Source organism: Vicugna pacos, chromosome 3 (assembly GCF_048564905.1).
Source record: "Vicugna pacos chromosome 3, VicPac4, whole genome shotgun sequence".
Lineage (NCBI taxonomy): Eukaryota > Metazoa > Chordata > Mammalia > Artiodactyla > Camelidae > Vicugna > Vicugna pacos.
The window spans coordinates 56,751,301-56,767,812 of record NC_132989.1 but is presented as its reverse complement, the minus strand read 5'-3'; the positions used below and the strand labels follow the sequence as shown (position 1 = coordinate 56,767,812).

The 16,512-nt window shown below is 37.8% G+C and overlaps 1 protein-coding gene and 1 long non-coding RNA gene across 11 annotated transcripts in view; one reads left to right on the top strand and one right to left on the bottom strand.

The window, feature by feature from the left end:
• The first annotated feature begins 1,698 nt into the window (after positions 1–1,698).
• On the top strand, positions 1,699–16,308 carry LOC140695624 (uncharacterized). Its single transcript, XR_012071319.1, has 5 exons — positions 1,699–1,816; positions 5,771–5,841; positions 6,290–6,498; positions 8,122–8,222; positions 11,217–16,308. It is a non-coding gene; the product is annotated as an uncharacterized lncRNA (long non-coding RNA).
• The window catches only part of MCTP1 (multiple C2 and transmembrane domain containing 1), a 604,116-nt gene continuing 590,672 nt past the window's right edge, over positions 3,069–16,512 (bottom strand). For all 10 annotated transcript variants that reach the window (XM_072958382.1, XM_072958380.1, XM_072958381.1 and 7 more), the window contains 2 exons: positions 7,508–7,605; positions 3,069–5,088 (listed from right to left, as the gene is read on the bottom strand). In XM_072958382.1, coding sequence (XP_072814483.1) covers positions 5,017–5,088; positions 7,508–7,605 — 170 coding nt within the window. In that variant the 3' untranslated portion in view covers positions 3,069–5,016. The remainder of the gene's footprint in view (positions 5,089–7,507; positions 7,606–16,512) is intronic.

Here is a 16,512-nt window from a genome sequence, read left to right as displayed (position 1 = left end):
TCTACAGCATGTGACCTCTCTGGACATTTAATGCTTCTTAGTTCTGCATAGTATTCTTACATAATGAGAGATTTTCCTTATTTTCCTTGGTGTTTCTTAAATCTCAGAGATTCAGCTAAAATAAATCTTATGATGTGACTGCAACTGTACAAATGTAGAAACTGAGGAAGAGGTAACAATTTCACCAAAAAAAAAAAAAATCCGTTTTTTCTTCAAGTGAGTTACACCAGTCATCCTGGGAAAGAGAACTGTAATCTAAAGGAGTGACACTGTTGTAAGTATTAATTACATTATTTTTCATGTGGTTTTAATTCATACCTGACCAAGCAATTAGAAAAGGCTGATTCTAGATACTCTGATCAAAGGAATAGGCATCTGTACACACACACTCTCACACTTGACATTAAAGCCCCAGAATTTAAGCATTAATTTACTAATACCTGAGGCTTTTGCAAGAAGTACAATGGTGACTTTCTTTACCTGTGTTTCTGGAGCAAGTAACTGCCTTATATATTTTGGTCTCTTTTTAATGGAATATAAAACTGAAAAATAAACATTTAGGTACATTTAACAAATGTATAAATTAAAATTAAAGCCTCTGAATAAGACTTGTTAATACAAAAGTAGAGTACTCGGCATTAGAGGCATTTGGATATTGAGATCAAAATGGAAATACAAAATTCCTATGGTCCCTGAATAAGAGCGCTTACTACTAAATTTTTCTTCACTTTTACATGACACAATGAAATTCTGTAGAAACAGATCAATTAAAATTTGCTCCAGATTTGATTTTGATATACTATTACTGGTTTGACCATTGCCTATGACATGGCAAGTCATACAGTAGGTACTCAATAAATATATCATAAAGCAAAGTCATTTAAAGAAACTTTAAATTCAGATTATCTTAGTGCATGGAGTGGTTCAAAAAATTTGGAATGCATACAGCATCTGTCAGTTTGAGTCTGTGGAACAGTACCAAAAATGAACAAGAAGTACCATGTTTTTATAAATGGAAAAAAGTTTTAAATATGCATTTCCCATGAATTATCACAATTAGTGGCAATAATAATAGTTTGGATAATGAATGACCTTCAATGAATTTACTTACTAAAACATACTGAGGAATGTGTGTGTGTGTATATATATATCTTTTTATATTTTTTATATTTTATATATTTTTATATATATATAAATTTTTTTAAGTATAGTCAGTGTGTCAATTTCTGTGTACAGCATAATGTCCGTCATGCATATATACATATATTTGTTTTCATATTCTTTTTCATTAAAGGTTATTATAAGATATTGAATATATTTCCCTGTGCTATACAGAAGAAATTTGTTTTTTAATTATAAACAGTGGTTACCATTTGCAAACCTCAAACTCCCAATTTTATCCATTCCCACCCCTTTTCCCCCAGTAACCATAAAATTGTTTACTATGTCTGCAAGTCTGTTTCTGTTTTATAGATGAGTTCATTAGTGTTCTCTTTTTTCTTTTTAAGATTCCACATATGAGTGATATCGTATGGTATTTTTCTTTCTCTTTCTGGCTCACTTCACTTAGAATGACGATCTCCAGTTCCATCCATGTTGCTGCAAATGGCATTATTTTATTCTTTTTTTTATCACTGAGTAGTATTCCATTGTATAAATAAACTACAATTTCTTTATCTAGTCATCCATCGATGGACATTTAGATTGCTTCCATGTCTTGTATACAGTGCTGCTATGAACACTGGAGTGCATGTATCTTTTTGAATCAGAGTTCCCTCTGGATATATGCCTAGGAGTGGGATTACTGGATCATATGGTAAGTCTATTTTTAGTTTTTTGAGGAATGTCCATATTGTTTTCCATAATGGCTGCACCAAACTACATTCCCACCAGCAGTGTAGGAAGGTTTCCTTTTCTCAACACCCTTTCCAGTGTTTATCGTTTATGGACTTTTGAATGATGGCCATTCTGACTGGTATGAGGTCTACTTCCATTGGAGTTTTGATTTCCATTTCTCTGATAATTAGTGATATTGAGCATTTTTTCATGTGCCTATTGTCGCTTTATATGTCTTCACTGGAGAATTGCTTGTTTAGGTCTTATGCCCATTTTCGGATTGGATTTTTGTTGTTGTTAACTCATGTGAGCTGTTTATATATTCTGGAAATTAAACCTTTGTCAGTCGCATCATTTGCAAATATCTTCTCCCATTCCGTAGGTGGTCTTTTTGTTTTGCTTATGGTTTCCTTTGCTATGCAAAAGGTTACAAGTTTAATTAGGTCCCATTTGTTTATTTTTGCTTTCATTTCTATTGCCTGGGTAGACTGCCCTAGGAGAACACTGCTAAGATTTATGTCAGAGAATGTTTTGCCTGTGCTTTCTTCTAGGAGGTTTATTGTGTCGTGTCTTATATTTAAGTCTTTAAGCCATTTTGAGTTTATTTTTGTGTATGGTGTGAGGGAGTCTTCTAACTTCATTGATTTACATGCTGCTGTCGAGTTTTCCCAACACCACTTGCTGAAGAGACTGTCTTTTCTCCATGGTACATTCTTGCTTCCTTTGTCAAAGATTAATTGACCATAGGTCTGTGAGGTATATATTTAATAGTTTATATGACTACTGTATTTAGCAGTCTAAATTGGTAGTAGAGTGACATCCAGTCTCTTACCAAGATATCTTGAAATATTTACATGTTTACAAATCTCTCAAAACCAAATCAAGTGAAGCAGCTTTCAAAAGGCAAAACTGTACCTTTGTGAGAAGGGAAAAGAAATGGTTAAAATTCCATTAGACACAGTCTCTTGTTTTCAGTCTGCAAATGCAGTTGTTTCTAAGAGCAAAGAAGATTCCTCTGATTATCACTTTGATGCTTCAAGATCGGTCTTACTTCTCTGTCAGCTTCACTGGCTACTCACCCCGCCAAATGTATTGGGTTTTATACAAGAACGGTGAAGATTTCTGGGAAAGCCTTTTTCCATACCAAACCTGGGTTTCTTTCAGTGAAGTGTCATTTCTCTCTCAACCAGCAAAAAAAAAAAAAAAAAGAGGAAGGAAGAAAGAACTCATTATACTTAGAAAAGATTATTTTATTTATTTATTTAATGCAGTGAATAGTCAACATTACCACTGAACTAAACATCTGAAATTTGATAGAATGAAACAAACAGAAATTAGTCATCTGTTAATGGTTATATCCACTAGGTACATCTGAGGTGTTAGAATATCAGGCTTGTAGACATTTGAGTAAAACACTGTCAGCACGGAACATAAATCTCATCCAGGGTATAATCAAAAGTTATTTCAAACAAATTACTCCATCAGTAAACTTTCTGTAGTAACAACAACCCCATGGAGTATATGCTTAGCAACAAACAATGATAGTATGCAGATGTAAGCATGTATTTATAAACATAATGTGCTAAATAGAGCATATTGAGGTCAAAGCCTTTCTGTAGAAAGGGAATTTAATTGACATTCTTTCAAGCATAGTGTATAAACAGATCAAAATAGTTCTATCATAAGAAATAGTATTTAACAACATAGCTTTAAAATAAAAATACTTTAAAAAATCAACTTTGAGATTAAATTTATTTTTAAAGAATCTTCCATTAGAGTGAAATAAATATTTCTTCTAGCATTTCTACATTTTTCCAGCATAACCCCAACTTCACCCTTTCCTAGTCTATTATCAATAAAGTAGTGCAAAACATTGTCTGCAGCAATTTCAACCAAGCTTTATCCCCTACCAAGTCAGAGAAGTAAGATATTCTTACCAAATTATTTCTCTCTCTAGAGGCATACTCCCTTGATTATACCAGGAAGTTAGGTATAAAAACTACCGTAAGAGTCTAGGGAATGCAATTTTTAAGTATAGATTCTATGGTAAGTAGTGAAACTTTTTAAAGGCAAACTCCCCCTCCCCATAAGCAGTTTATTTTACAAAATAGGTTTTCATGCATTCATATTTTCAAGAATAATAGTTTTTCTTTAAATGAATGTAATGAAACACTGGTATATCACTTAGCACACTGCATTCGCCTCTACGTCAAATTCACACTAATAACAAAAATCATAATATGCATTAAAGCATTTCAGTAACCTAATGAGAAAGCAGATACTTTTTTCTGAGAACAGTTGAGTATTAAATGTTTTTAGATGCACAGAGGCATAATCTGACACCAAAAGCAAAACAGATTTAATTTGCTAATATTTTTGACAACTAAACTGGGTTGCTAATTTGCTACAAATTAATAGTGGTAGGTATAAAAATTCATATAGGCAATCATTTATAAACCTGGCAGTATTTTTGTGTAGTTCTGTAGAGATTTTAAGGTTTGAGATGGAATGATAGAAGGCTTGGAAATTTTCTTTATATGATTTTAGAGTGTGGAAGATTCTCTTGAGGTGAATATAACGCCTTCACTCATGAGCTTAAAATCAGCCTAGTCATATATAAATAATTTGCACAGGAATGAATGTCAGGATCTGAATGTATGTTAAGTTGAAATGCATCTGCTCCATTATTCAGGTTGTGGGATTCCCCCCTCCCTTTTGAAATGTATAAAACATAGAAAACTGTAATGGATTATTTTAGAATAAAAAATAGTCACATTAAAAAAAAACTTTAAAATCAAATCGACATTTCCATTTTATGTAGATTAAATCAGAGCACAGCTGAACATTTAATCTAATGTTGTAGTCCTTCCACCTGTAATTAGAGAAGTGAGTATCTCCCAATGTTACCATTCTTACATTTGTTGTTCCATGTGTTATAGTATCACCCGCAGTTAACAAGGCTTTTACACAGCAGTAGCTAAACCTTTATCAAATTGGTTCTGTACAATGGAAGTATGTTTTCAAAGACATATGCCTTTGTACACTATTTACAAATTCTCTCAATCATGATAAAAAGGTAAAATAAATAAAAAACAGAAAGAAAGGAAATGCTGCTGAGGCTGAAGGCTTTTTCTTTTATCTTCCCAAACAGATGCTGGTCTCCTCAGTGCTGGGAGCTGGCTAGCCGAGATTGTTTTTCTTCCTTTTACATGGGCTATGAGAAGGATCTGGTTTCAGTTCCTGGTATTGCACCTGTTTAAACAATGTTCAGAGAAGGACTGGTCAGGTGGCCACTTTCTGGCAAAGGAAGGAAAAGCAAAGGAATGAGAGACTGCTTGAGGGGGAAAAAAGTGCTCGCTCTGGAAACTGTATGAGATGTGCAGCTGGGATGCAGAATACAATAGACTGATAGAGTGAGAGTCAAGGGAAATCCTGCCAGAAACTACATGAGAGCCCTGATGTGAACTTTGGTAACAGGCTGGGGGCTCCACTGCCCATATATGCATTACATAAAAAGCAGAACCATCGTCATCTGTTTTAAAGAAGGACCAAATAATGGTTCTTTGCAATTTATTGTGTGCTTGTTTACTATAGGCTTCATCTCCATCCAGCCCACTCTCATGTCTGATACCAAATCTAAAACTCAACTGAAACAAAGGAAGAAGATACTGCTGCAACTCAGCTTCAAGTTTGATTAAAAAAAAATAAATTTTTAAAAATTCTCATTTCACTCTGAAAATACTTAACGATCAGTGGGCATTCATTAACCTCAAATGATTGAGATGTGCCTTCAGTCTTTAGAAATCAGTTTGTTCTCCAAAAATACATCTTTAAAATTCACTTAATTCATGCAAATTATTCAAAGAAGTGTTTCTCTCAAATGTCTGCTGGCACACTTTGCTTTTCATCATTTAATATTCCTAATTCCCTTCAGGTTATGGTGACTTCCCTTCACAAACTCCAGCTGAACCTTCCTTGAAGGAGGATTATCTCCTTGACACCCTGGTAGGTTCCTTATACAACCCTTCTCATTCCCCGATCATCTCTACAAGTTTTTTTTGTTTTTTTTTTTCCTTTTTTTTTTTTTTTATTTAAGTATAGTCACTTTAAAATGTTCTCAATTTCTGGTGCACAGCATAATGTTTCAGTCATACACATACGTGTATTTGTTTTCATATTCTTTTCATAGGTTACTACAAGTTATTGAATATAGTTCCCTTGCACTATACAGTATAAACTTGTTTATTTTATATATAGCTAGTGTATGCAACTGTGAACTCTGTCTATCCCTTCCCACCCCACCTTTACACCCTGATAACTATAAGTTTATGTCTGTGAGTCTGTTTTGTAAATAGTTCATTTGTGTCTATTTTTTAGATTCCACATATAAGTGATATCACATGGTATTATTTTTTCTCTTTCTGGCTTACTTCACTTAAATGATGATCTCCAGATCCATCCAAGTTGCTGCAGATGGCATTATTTTTATTCTTTTTTATGGCTGAATAGTATTCCATTGCATATATACCACAACTTCTTTATCCAATCATCTATCAATGGACATTATAAATGGTGCTTCTGTGGACACTGGGGTGCATGTGTCTTTTCAAATTAGAGTTCCCTCAGGATATATGCCTAGGAGTGGGATTGCTGGATCATATGGTAAGTTTATTTTTAGTTTTTTAAGAAATACTGTCCTCCATAACAGCTGCAACAATTTACATTCCTACTTACAGTGTAGGAAGGCTCCCCTTTCTGCACACCCTCTCCAGCATTTATTATTTGTAGACTTCTTAATGATGGCCATTCTGATTGGTGTGAGGTGATAACTAATTTTTTTTCAATTTTTCTAAATTTGGGGGGGGCGGGGAGGTAATTAGGTCTATTTATTTTTTATTGGAGGTCCTGGGGATTGACCCCAGGACCTTGTGCATACCAGGCATGTACTCTACCACAGAGCCATACCCTTCTGCTCCAATCTTCTCTACAAGTTCTTCTCCAGTAACACCCTAACTAGACTAAATTCCTTAACAGCAAAATATGTTATAGCAAAATATGCTACAGGCTTTAATAACTTTACCTGGCTCTTCCAAAACCTTCAAAATTAAATAAAAGTTAAAATGCAATGCCTTGCTATATTAAAATGATACAGGCATACCTTGGAGATATTGCAGTTTCATTTCCAGACCACCACAATAAAGCAAATATCACAATAAAACAAGTCTCATGAATGTTTTGGTTTCCCAGTGCATATAAAAGTTCTGTTTATGGTATACTGTAGTCTATTAAGTGTGCAATAGCATTATGTCTAAAAAAGCAATACATACCTTAATTAAAAAGTACTTTATTGCTAAAAAATGCTAATAACCATCTTCTGAGCCTTCAGCAAGTCTTAATCTTTTTACAATAGTAACATCAAAGATCAATGATTGTAGACCACCATACCAAATATAATAATGAAAAAGTTTGAAATGTTTCAAGAATTACCAAAATGTGACACAGAGACACAGAGTGAGAGCAAATAGTGGTCAAATAATGGTACCAATAGACTTGCTCAAGGCAGGGTTGCCGAAAACCTTCAATTTGTGAAAAATGAAGTATCTGTGAAGCACAGTACAGCAAAGTGCAATGAAACGAGGCATGCCTGTAGTAACAGTAGTAACCTACTTACCACTTGCACATCTGAAGGGACTCTGGAAAGGAAGTCAAGTAGTTCATTGTTATCAATTGCATACGGACTCCGAAGCTTTTTTGTAAATTTATTGATGCCTGAAAAAGTGATAGATCAAACATTATTGAAATCTCCAAAGTTTGGAGTTAGAAAACACATTTCTGGCAAAACTGTTGTGATTTGACAATCTAGATTAAGCTGCCGTGACTTTAGCCTTGACAGACTGAACCAGTAATCTGTTTCTCCCTCCTTTCCTTCCCGCCTTCTGAACTCAGTGGTTGCTCTCTTTTTCTCTTGGTACTTCAGTGGCTTCTTCCCAACATTTCTTTTGGGAAATAAAAGGCACCTGGCAAGAATGAGAAATGACCCTAACTTGCTTTTCCCCTCAGTGTTACAGTACTTAGCTTTGCTTTAGTGTTCCATCTATGATGAAACTTGTCTCCCTGTATTTTGGATTGATAGTGTTTTTAAGACAAAAAAGCTGACTTTCCAAAAGATACATTTTTTTTTTCCTGGTGGGGAGATACTGCTATAATGTAAACTAAATGTTTAGAAAATGTATGACCTGGGTGTTGTTTTTTGTCTTTTTCCCAAAATGACCTGAAATTTAAAAGGATTTACCACCAGCTTAAAAACAAAAAACAGCTTTGAAGATGGAGACATGTAAAGGTCCTGAACTCATCTCTTCCCATTGACACACTGGATCTACAGCCATGTAAGGAACAACTAACCTCTGAGAAAAAAACCCTAAAAACTGGTTAGTGACTATACACCAGTGAACGAGTAGAAGGCCCGCATCAAAGCAGGTAGGAGAGGCAGGGACACAGTCCCACCATAAACCCCAGCCTAGCCTGGCAGCCCACAATCAGGAGGACCGTCTCTCTGAGGAGTGAGGGTTTGGACCTCTATCAGACATCTCCAACTTTAAGAACAGCACCTGACAGATGAGCCCCCAAAACCAGCTTTTTTCTTTCTAGTTTCAAAAAATAATTGACATACATCACTGTGTAAGTTTAAGGTGTACGGCATGATGGTTTGATATATATGTATAGTGAAAGATTACCACAGTAGGATTAGTTAATATCTATCATCACATACAGATTTTAAAATAAGAAATTTTTCTCTTTTTCTATGAATACGATGTTTGGGTTTTGGGGAGATTTTATTTTTGGTTTTCTTTTTCCCATTGCACAAGTAAGTGAAATCATACAGTATCTGTCTTTCTCTGACTTACATCACTTAGCATAATGCCTTCAGGATCCTTTCATGTTGTCACAAATGGCAGTATTTCCTTGTTTTTTACGGCTGCATAATCTTTCATTGTATACCACTTCTTTATCCATTTATTCATCAATGGACACTTAGACTGTTTCCATGTCTTGGTTATTGTAAATAATGCTTCTGTGTACATGACAGTGCAGATATCTTTTTGGATTAGTCTTTTTGTTGCCCTTGAATATACTCCCAGAGGGTGTAATTGCTGAATCATATGGTAGTTCTATATTTATTTTTTTAAGGCATCGCCATACTGTCTTCTTTAGTGGCTATGCCAATTTATGTTCTCACCACCAGTGTACCAGGGTTCCCTTTTCTCTACATCCATACCAGCATTTGTTGCCTGTTGTCTTTTCAATGATGGCCATTCTGACAAGCATGAGGTCCTATCTCATTGTGGTTTTAATTTGCATTTCTCTAGTGCCTAGTGATATTAAGCATCTTTTCTTGGACCTGTTGGTTATTCATATATATTCTTTGGAAAAATGTCTGTTCGGGTCCTTTGCCCATTTTTAATATTGGATTTTTTTTTTTTTTGCTATTGAGTTGTATGAGTTTGTTATATATTTTAGATATTAGCCTCTGATCAGATATATGGTATGCAAATATGTTTTCCCATTCTGTATGTTGTCTTTTTACTTTGGTTTCTTTTGCTGTGCAGAAGCCTTTTGGTTTGATACAGTCCAGCTTGTTTGTTTTTAAAATTTTTTGTTGGTTATGCTTTAGGTGTGACTTCCAAAAAATCATTACTAAGACTCATGTCAAGAAGTCTTTTTAAAAATGTTTTCTTCTAGAAGTTTCATAGTTTCAGGTCTTATGATCCATTTCAAGTTAGTTTTTGTGATTGGTTGGTGTAAGATAAGGGTAAAGTTTCATTCTTTGACATGTCAATATCCAGTTTTTCCAGCACTATTTATTGAAAAGACTGTCTTTTCTCATTGAGTATTCTTGGCTGTCTTGTCAAATATTAGTTGACCATGTATGTGCATAGGTTTATTTCTGGGCTCTCAATTCTGTTCCATTAGTGTATTTGTCTCAAAACATCTAGCTTTGAAAACCAACTTGTATGCTGGCCTCTGCCACCCCAGGGCCCAGCACCAGCACACTTGATCCACGGCTGATTGGACTTCGTGTGGGAAAGGATCATTTGCTTGTCTCTGAACATTGTCATGAGGGGAAAGCATCTGATTTGACACATATTCAAGGGCCTCTCCTGTGACAGAACTTTTTTCTTTCTTTCCCTGGCAAGCACCATCTTTCCCCATTTCTCTCTCCAGCCAGTTGGTGCCATTTTCATGCTTGTCCTCTGTCTGCTCCAGAGCACCAGTATCTCCCTGAGGGGAGCTTCTATACACATCTGGTGCCTGGGGTTTTGCATCTATGAGGCAGTTCAGGATGGTGACATAGGAAGATCCTGAACGCACCTCTTCCCAGAGACACACCGACTCTACAGCTACATATGGATCAATTTCCAGTTTAAAAGAAAAGACCAAAAGACCTGAAAACTAGCTGAGCGTCTCCTTCACATGGGGCAAACAAGAAAAAAGGCTAAATCAAAGTGGATAGGAGAAGCTGAGATACAGTCTGGGCATAAACCTCATGCCCAGCACAGCTACCCACCGTTGGGAGGGAACTCACAAACTCAGAGCTTCCTCCTGAAGAGCAAAGAGTTTGTACCCCACATAAGGCACCTCGGCTTTTAAGACCTTCACCTGAGAGATGAGCTCCCAAGACATGTATCTGGTTTTGGAAACCAATAGACTTGCGTCCTGAGACCCCGAAGTCTACAGTAAACTGAGAATGGCTCGTAAAGGGCTCTCCCCAGAGCCCAACACAGAAGCAGCTGTTCGAAAACTTTTTATGTGAAGGAAATGCATTTACTAGTCTTAAAGTGTCGGCCAGAGAGGTAGGGATGTGCTGGGGTTACTCTCTAGGGATAGAAGCTGGTGGGCCCCATTTCTACATTCCCCCTCTACTGTGCTCCAAAGGACCAGTATCTCCTGGGGGGTAGCTTTAACACAGGTCTGGTGTCCTGGTTTTTGTGACTGCCACTCAGGGGATACTTCTTGACTGGTTGGCTCTGGAGGCCAGGAAACTTGTGTTCCTGGGACCCATGGAACTATAACATTCAGAGAGTTCTTGGCAGGACCCCCCTCCACCCCCCACCCACCCGGGGCACTAGGCAGACAGCAGACTGAAACAAACCTCCAGTCTCTCCAAGAAAGAGGCCTGTTTCCTTGTCCAGGAGTTTTGGCCTGAAGGACAGGATTCTGGTCTGATGCATTTATAGGGGCTGACAGAAGTGCTCTCAGGGAACAGAGGCCAACAGAGGCTGACGGAAGCTATCTTTATATTCTCTCCCTGCCTTGCTCCAGCTTAGCGGTATCTCCCAGAAAGGAGCTTATACTCTTGTCTGGTGCCCCTATTTTTGCAGGTGCTGCCAGGAGATAGCTCTACATTGCCTGGTTCTGGTGGCCAGAGGAGCGTATGTTTGCAGGACCCACAGGACTGTAACCAATGGAGAAAACGTTCTTAAACAGCTACCATCCTCAAGGCACAAGAAGTTAACAGACTGAGGAGCTCAGTTTTTCTGTGAAAGAGGTCTACAAGCTTATCAAGTCTGCAGCCTGAGGGGTACGCTTCTAATTAAAAACACTTAGAACACTGTAAACCTTTCCAGACACCTCAAAGGGGCACTCTTACACATGTCTGTTGCCCCATTTTTTGCAGCTGCCACCTGGGGTGGAGGTCCTGACTCTGGAGGTCAAGGGAGCTGTGTTCCTGGGTCCCACAGAACTGTAACAAGAGCCAACCCTTGGCAAGCTACCACCCCCAGGGCACTGCACAAACAGGAGACTGAAACACACCCTTGACCTTTCTATAAAGAAGGCCTATTATCTTGTCCTGGAGCTTTGGCCTGAGGGGCAGCTTTCAGGTTTGGCATACATCTAGGGGCCTGTGGAGTTGCATAGACCAGGGGCTGCCATCTTTACACTCCTCCTCTGCCTCAACACAGCTCACCAGGATTTCCAGTCAAGAAGGTGGAGTAGTAGGACCATGACCTGGGCTCTCCTCCTGACTACAGTGAAACCACAACTGACTGCTAAACATCCATCAGAAAAAAAAAGAAGACTGGAACCTAGCAAAACAGATCTTCAACTGGAAACATAAAGAGGGAACCTCAGCAGGACGGTAGGAGGGGCGTGCTTGTGATATAATTGGGCCTCATACCCTGTGGGTGGGTGATCCTTACAGAGGCCCTTCCACAGGAGTGAGAGTTCAGAGCCCCACATCAGGCTCCCCCAACCCAGGGTCCTGGCATTGGGAGGAGGAAGAGCCCCCCAGGACATCTGGTTTTGAAGGCCAGTGGGGCTTAGCTCCAGGAGCCCCACAAGGACTAGCGAAAACAGCCTTCACTCTCTTGGGAAGCATACACAGAATCTCGCATGTGCCGGGTCCAAGGGCAGAGATAGTGATTTCATAGGAACCTGGGCCAGACCCGCCTGCTGGTTTTGGAAGGTCTCCTGGGGACATAGGGGTGGCTGTGGCTCACCCAGGGGACATAAAAGCTGGTGGCAGACATTCCAGAAGTGTTAATCTACATGAGCTTTCCTGGAGGCTATCTTGATTGGATCATTAGCACCAACACCTAGCCCCACCCAGCAGCCTGTAGGGAAGCCTCAGGCCAAAACATACTGAGTGGGAACACAGCCCCACCTGTCAGCAGAATTCCTGAGCCATAAACGCTTCTAGACATGACCCTACCCACCAGAGGTCAAAAACCAAGTTTCACCCAGCAGTGGGCAGGCACTGTTAGGAAACCTGCATAATCCTGTAGTCCAGCCTCATCCACCAGGGGGCAGATACCAGGAAAAAAAAAAAACAATCCTAAAGCCTTTGGAAGGAATCCACAAATGCAGGCCAGACGCTACCCTGGGACCAGCTGGACCCTGGCCCTTGGGTGACAAGAGAAGAGTGTACTGCTGGGACGCATAGGACATCTTCCACAGAGGGCCACCTCTCCAAGGTTGAGAAATGTAACTAACCTACCTAAAAATACAAAGATAGACAATATGAGGCAGCGGAGGAATATCTCCCAGGCCAAGGAACAAGATAAAATTCCAAAAGAAATAAGTGATGAGGAGATAGGCATTTTATTTGAGAAAGAGTTTAAAGTAATGATGGCGAAGATGTTCAGAGAACTCAAGAGGAGTATAGATGCACAGATCAAAGTTTTTAGCAAAGAGTTGGAAAATATAAAGACTACCCAGAGATGAAGAATTAAAATCACAGAAGAGAATAACACTCTAGAAGAAACCAAGACTAGACTAGATAAGGCAGAATAGATCAATGAGCTAAAAGATAGACTAGTTGAAGTCACTACTGCAGAACAGAAAAAAGAAACAAAAGAAATGAGGATAGTTTAAGAGAACTCTGGGACAACATGAAGCACACTAATATTTGCATTATAGGGGTTCCAGAAAGAGAAGAGAGGACCTGAGAAAAATTTTGGAGCCATAATAACTGAAAACTTCCTCAATTTGGGAAAGGAAACAGTCACCGAAGTCTAGGAAGCACAGAGTTCCACACAGGATCAGCCCAAAGAGGAACACGATGTGGCACATAGTAATCAAATTGACAAAAACTAAGGATAAGGAGAAAATATTAAAATTAGCAAGAGAAAAGCAACAAATAACATACAAACTCCCATAAGGTTATCAGCTGATTTTTCAGCAGAAATTCTACAGGGCAGAAGGGAGTGGCATGACGTACTTAAAGTGATGAAAGGGAAAAACTTAAAAGCAAGAATACTCTATCCAGCAAGGCTCTCATTCAGATTTGATGGAGAAATCAAAACACGTCACAGATAAACAAAGGCTAAAAGAATTCAGCACCACCAAACCAGCTTTACAACAAATGTTAAAGGAACTTCTCTAGTCATCAAACCACAAGAAAAGAAAACAAAAAGAAGAGGAAAAAAATGGCCTACAAAAGACTGCTTTGGCAGTTCGGGGTCTTTTATGGTTCCATATAAATTTTGGGATTGTTTGTTCTAGTTCTGTGAAAAATGTCGTGAGTATTTTGACAGGGCTTGCATTGGATCTTGTAGATGCTTTGGGCGGTACTGCCATTTTGTTAATGTTGACTCTTCTAATCCAGGAGCACCGGATCTCCTTCCATTACTTTTTATCATCTTCAATTTCCTTCATCAATGTTTTACAGTTTTCAGAGTATAGGTAACCACCTTGGTTAAGTTTACTTCTAGGTATTTTGTTGTTTTTGATACAATGGAAATGTTTACGCCAGTTTTAAATTCTGGTTTTTGAAGCAAAAAGAAAAAAAAGTGAACAAAGGGCTGCAAATGGCCATAAAGATAAATATCTTTCCTTATGGGTGAGTTGTATGCCATATGCTGCATCTTCTTTATCCCTTCATCTATTGACGTGCACTTAGGATGCTTCCGTATCTTGGCAATTATAAATGTTGCTGTTAATAGCAGGGTGTGTGTATCTTTTTGAATTCTTATTTTTGTGGTTGGCTTTATTCTTTTGATAACTATGTAAAGTTTAAAAAGCTAAAGCTCTAAACATTCTTAGAAACAATGAACAGTACATATATGTAAAATTTTAAAAACGTGCAGGATATTGTGTATGTGCAAACTAACAATTCTACCTAATAAAAGGGAAAAAAGAAAAGAAAAAAAACACAGCTCACCAGTATCTCCCAGAATGGAGACTGAACACTCATCCAGAGCCCTGATTTTTGGGACTGTCACCCAGGGGACACCTCCAGATCACCTGGCTCTGGTGGTCAGCCGGACTTACACTTGCAGTCCCACAGGGCTATATATATTGGCATACTTTGGAAGCTGCTGCCTAAGGGGCTGACTTTCAATTAGCCTGAATCTAAGTGCCAGCTAAGATCCTCCGGTTTGGCACAGTGACAAGTCTTGGCACACCCTCAAAATAAAATAGGCTGCTTGGCCAGTCACAAAGGTTTGAGAGACAACTAAGAACTAGGGCAAAGTTGAATGAAAAGGTTCATCTCCTACACAAGACCACTACTTCAAGAATAAGAGAACCACCAGAAACCAACACAGAGATTTAAGCAAAATGCATATTAACATTTCTCCCAGGAGAAGAGTGAGAGAAAGAGGGCAGAAAACTTATTTGAAGAAATAATGGCTGAAAAATTTCCTATTCTGAGGAAGGAAACACATCCAGATCCAAGAAGCCCAGAGAGTTCCAAATAAGAGAAACTCAGAGACCCACACCAAGACATATAATTAAAATATGAAAAGAACAAGGAAGAAATAAAAGCATCAAGAGAAGCACAACTTGTTATATACAAGGAAATCCCTAAAAGGCTATGAGCAGATTTTTCAGCAGAAACTTTGCAGACCAAAGAGGCGTGGCAAGAATACATTCAAAGTGCTAAAAGGAAAAAAATTTCCAAACAAGAATACTCTGTTGGGCTAAGTTAGTTTTCAGAACTGGTGCGCAAAAGCTAAAGGAGTTCATCACCACTAAACTGGCCTTCCAACAAACATTAAAGGAACTTTAAGCCAAAAAGAAAGGATGCTAGAAGTAGCTAGAAAACACATGAAAGTATAAATGTCACTAGTAAACATAAATACAGTAAAGGTAGTGGATTAATCATTTATAAAGCTAGTATGACGATTAAACAACAAATACAGGACAAATAACTATAACTACAATCATTACTTAAGAGATACACAACATTAAAAGATGTAAAATGTGGCAAAACATAAAACATCAAAAATATAAAACATGGGGGAATAGACTAAAAACCTAGAGCTTCCAAGTGCATTCAAACTTAAGTCGTTACACATAAGCCTCATGGTACCAGAAAGAGAAGAACAGAGAGGAACTACAAAACAGCCAGAAAACAGTTAACAAAATGGCAGCAAGTACATACCTATCAAGAATTGCTTTAAATGTAAATAGGTGGAAAGCTCCTTAAATCATAGTTTTGGCTATGATTTTTTTGGATCTGATTCCAAGCAGAAAGGCAACAAAGGTAAAAATAAATAAGTGAGACTATATCAAACTAAAAAGCTTCCACACAGCAAAGGAAACCAACAAAATGAAAAGGCAACCTACAGAATGGGCGAAAATATTCACAAACCATATCTGATAAAGGGCTAATATCCAAAATATATTTTTAAAAAACTTATACAACTCAATAGCAAAACACTACAATCCAATTAAAAAATGGGCAGTACATCTGAATAGACATTTTTTCAAGGAAGACAGATGGCCAACGGGTATGTGAATAGTGATATTGAGCATCTTATCAGGAAAATGCAAATCAAGACCACAATGAGATATCACCTCACACCTGTCAGAATGACTGTCATCAAAAAGTCTACAAATAACAAATGTTGGTGATGATGTGGAGAAAGGGGAATCCTTGTCCACTGCTGGCAGAAATGTAAATTGGTGCAACTACCAAGGAAAAAAGTATGACAGTTCCTTAAAAAATTAAAAATAGAACTACCATTATGATCTTGTAATTTCATTTCTAGGTATTTATCCAAAGAAAACTAAAACACTAACTCAAAAACATATGTGCACCCCCATGTTCATTCAGCATTATTTATAATAGCCAAGACATGGAAACAATCTAAGTGTCCACTGATGGGTAAATGATAAAGAAGTTGTGAGATGGATAGGTAGGTAGATATACACACAATGGAATATTATTCA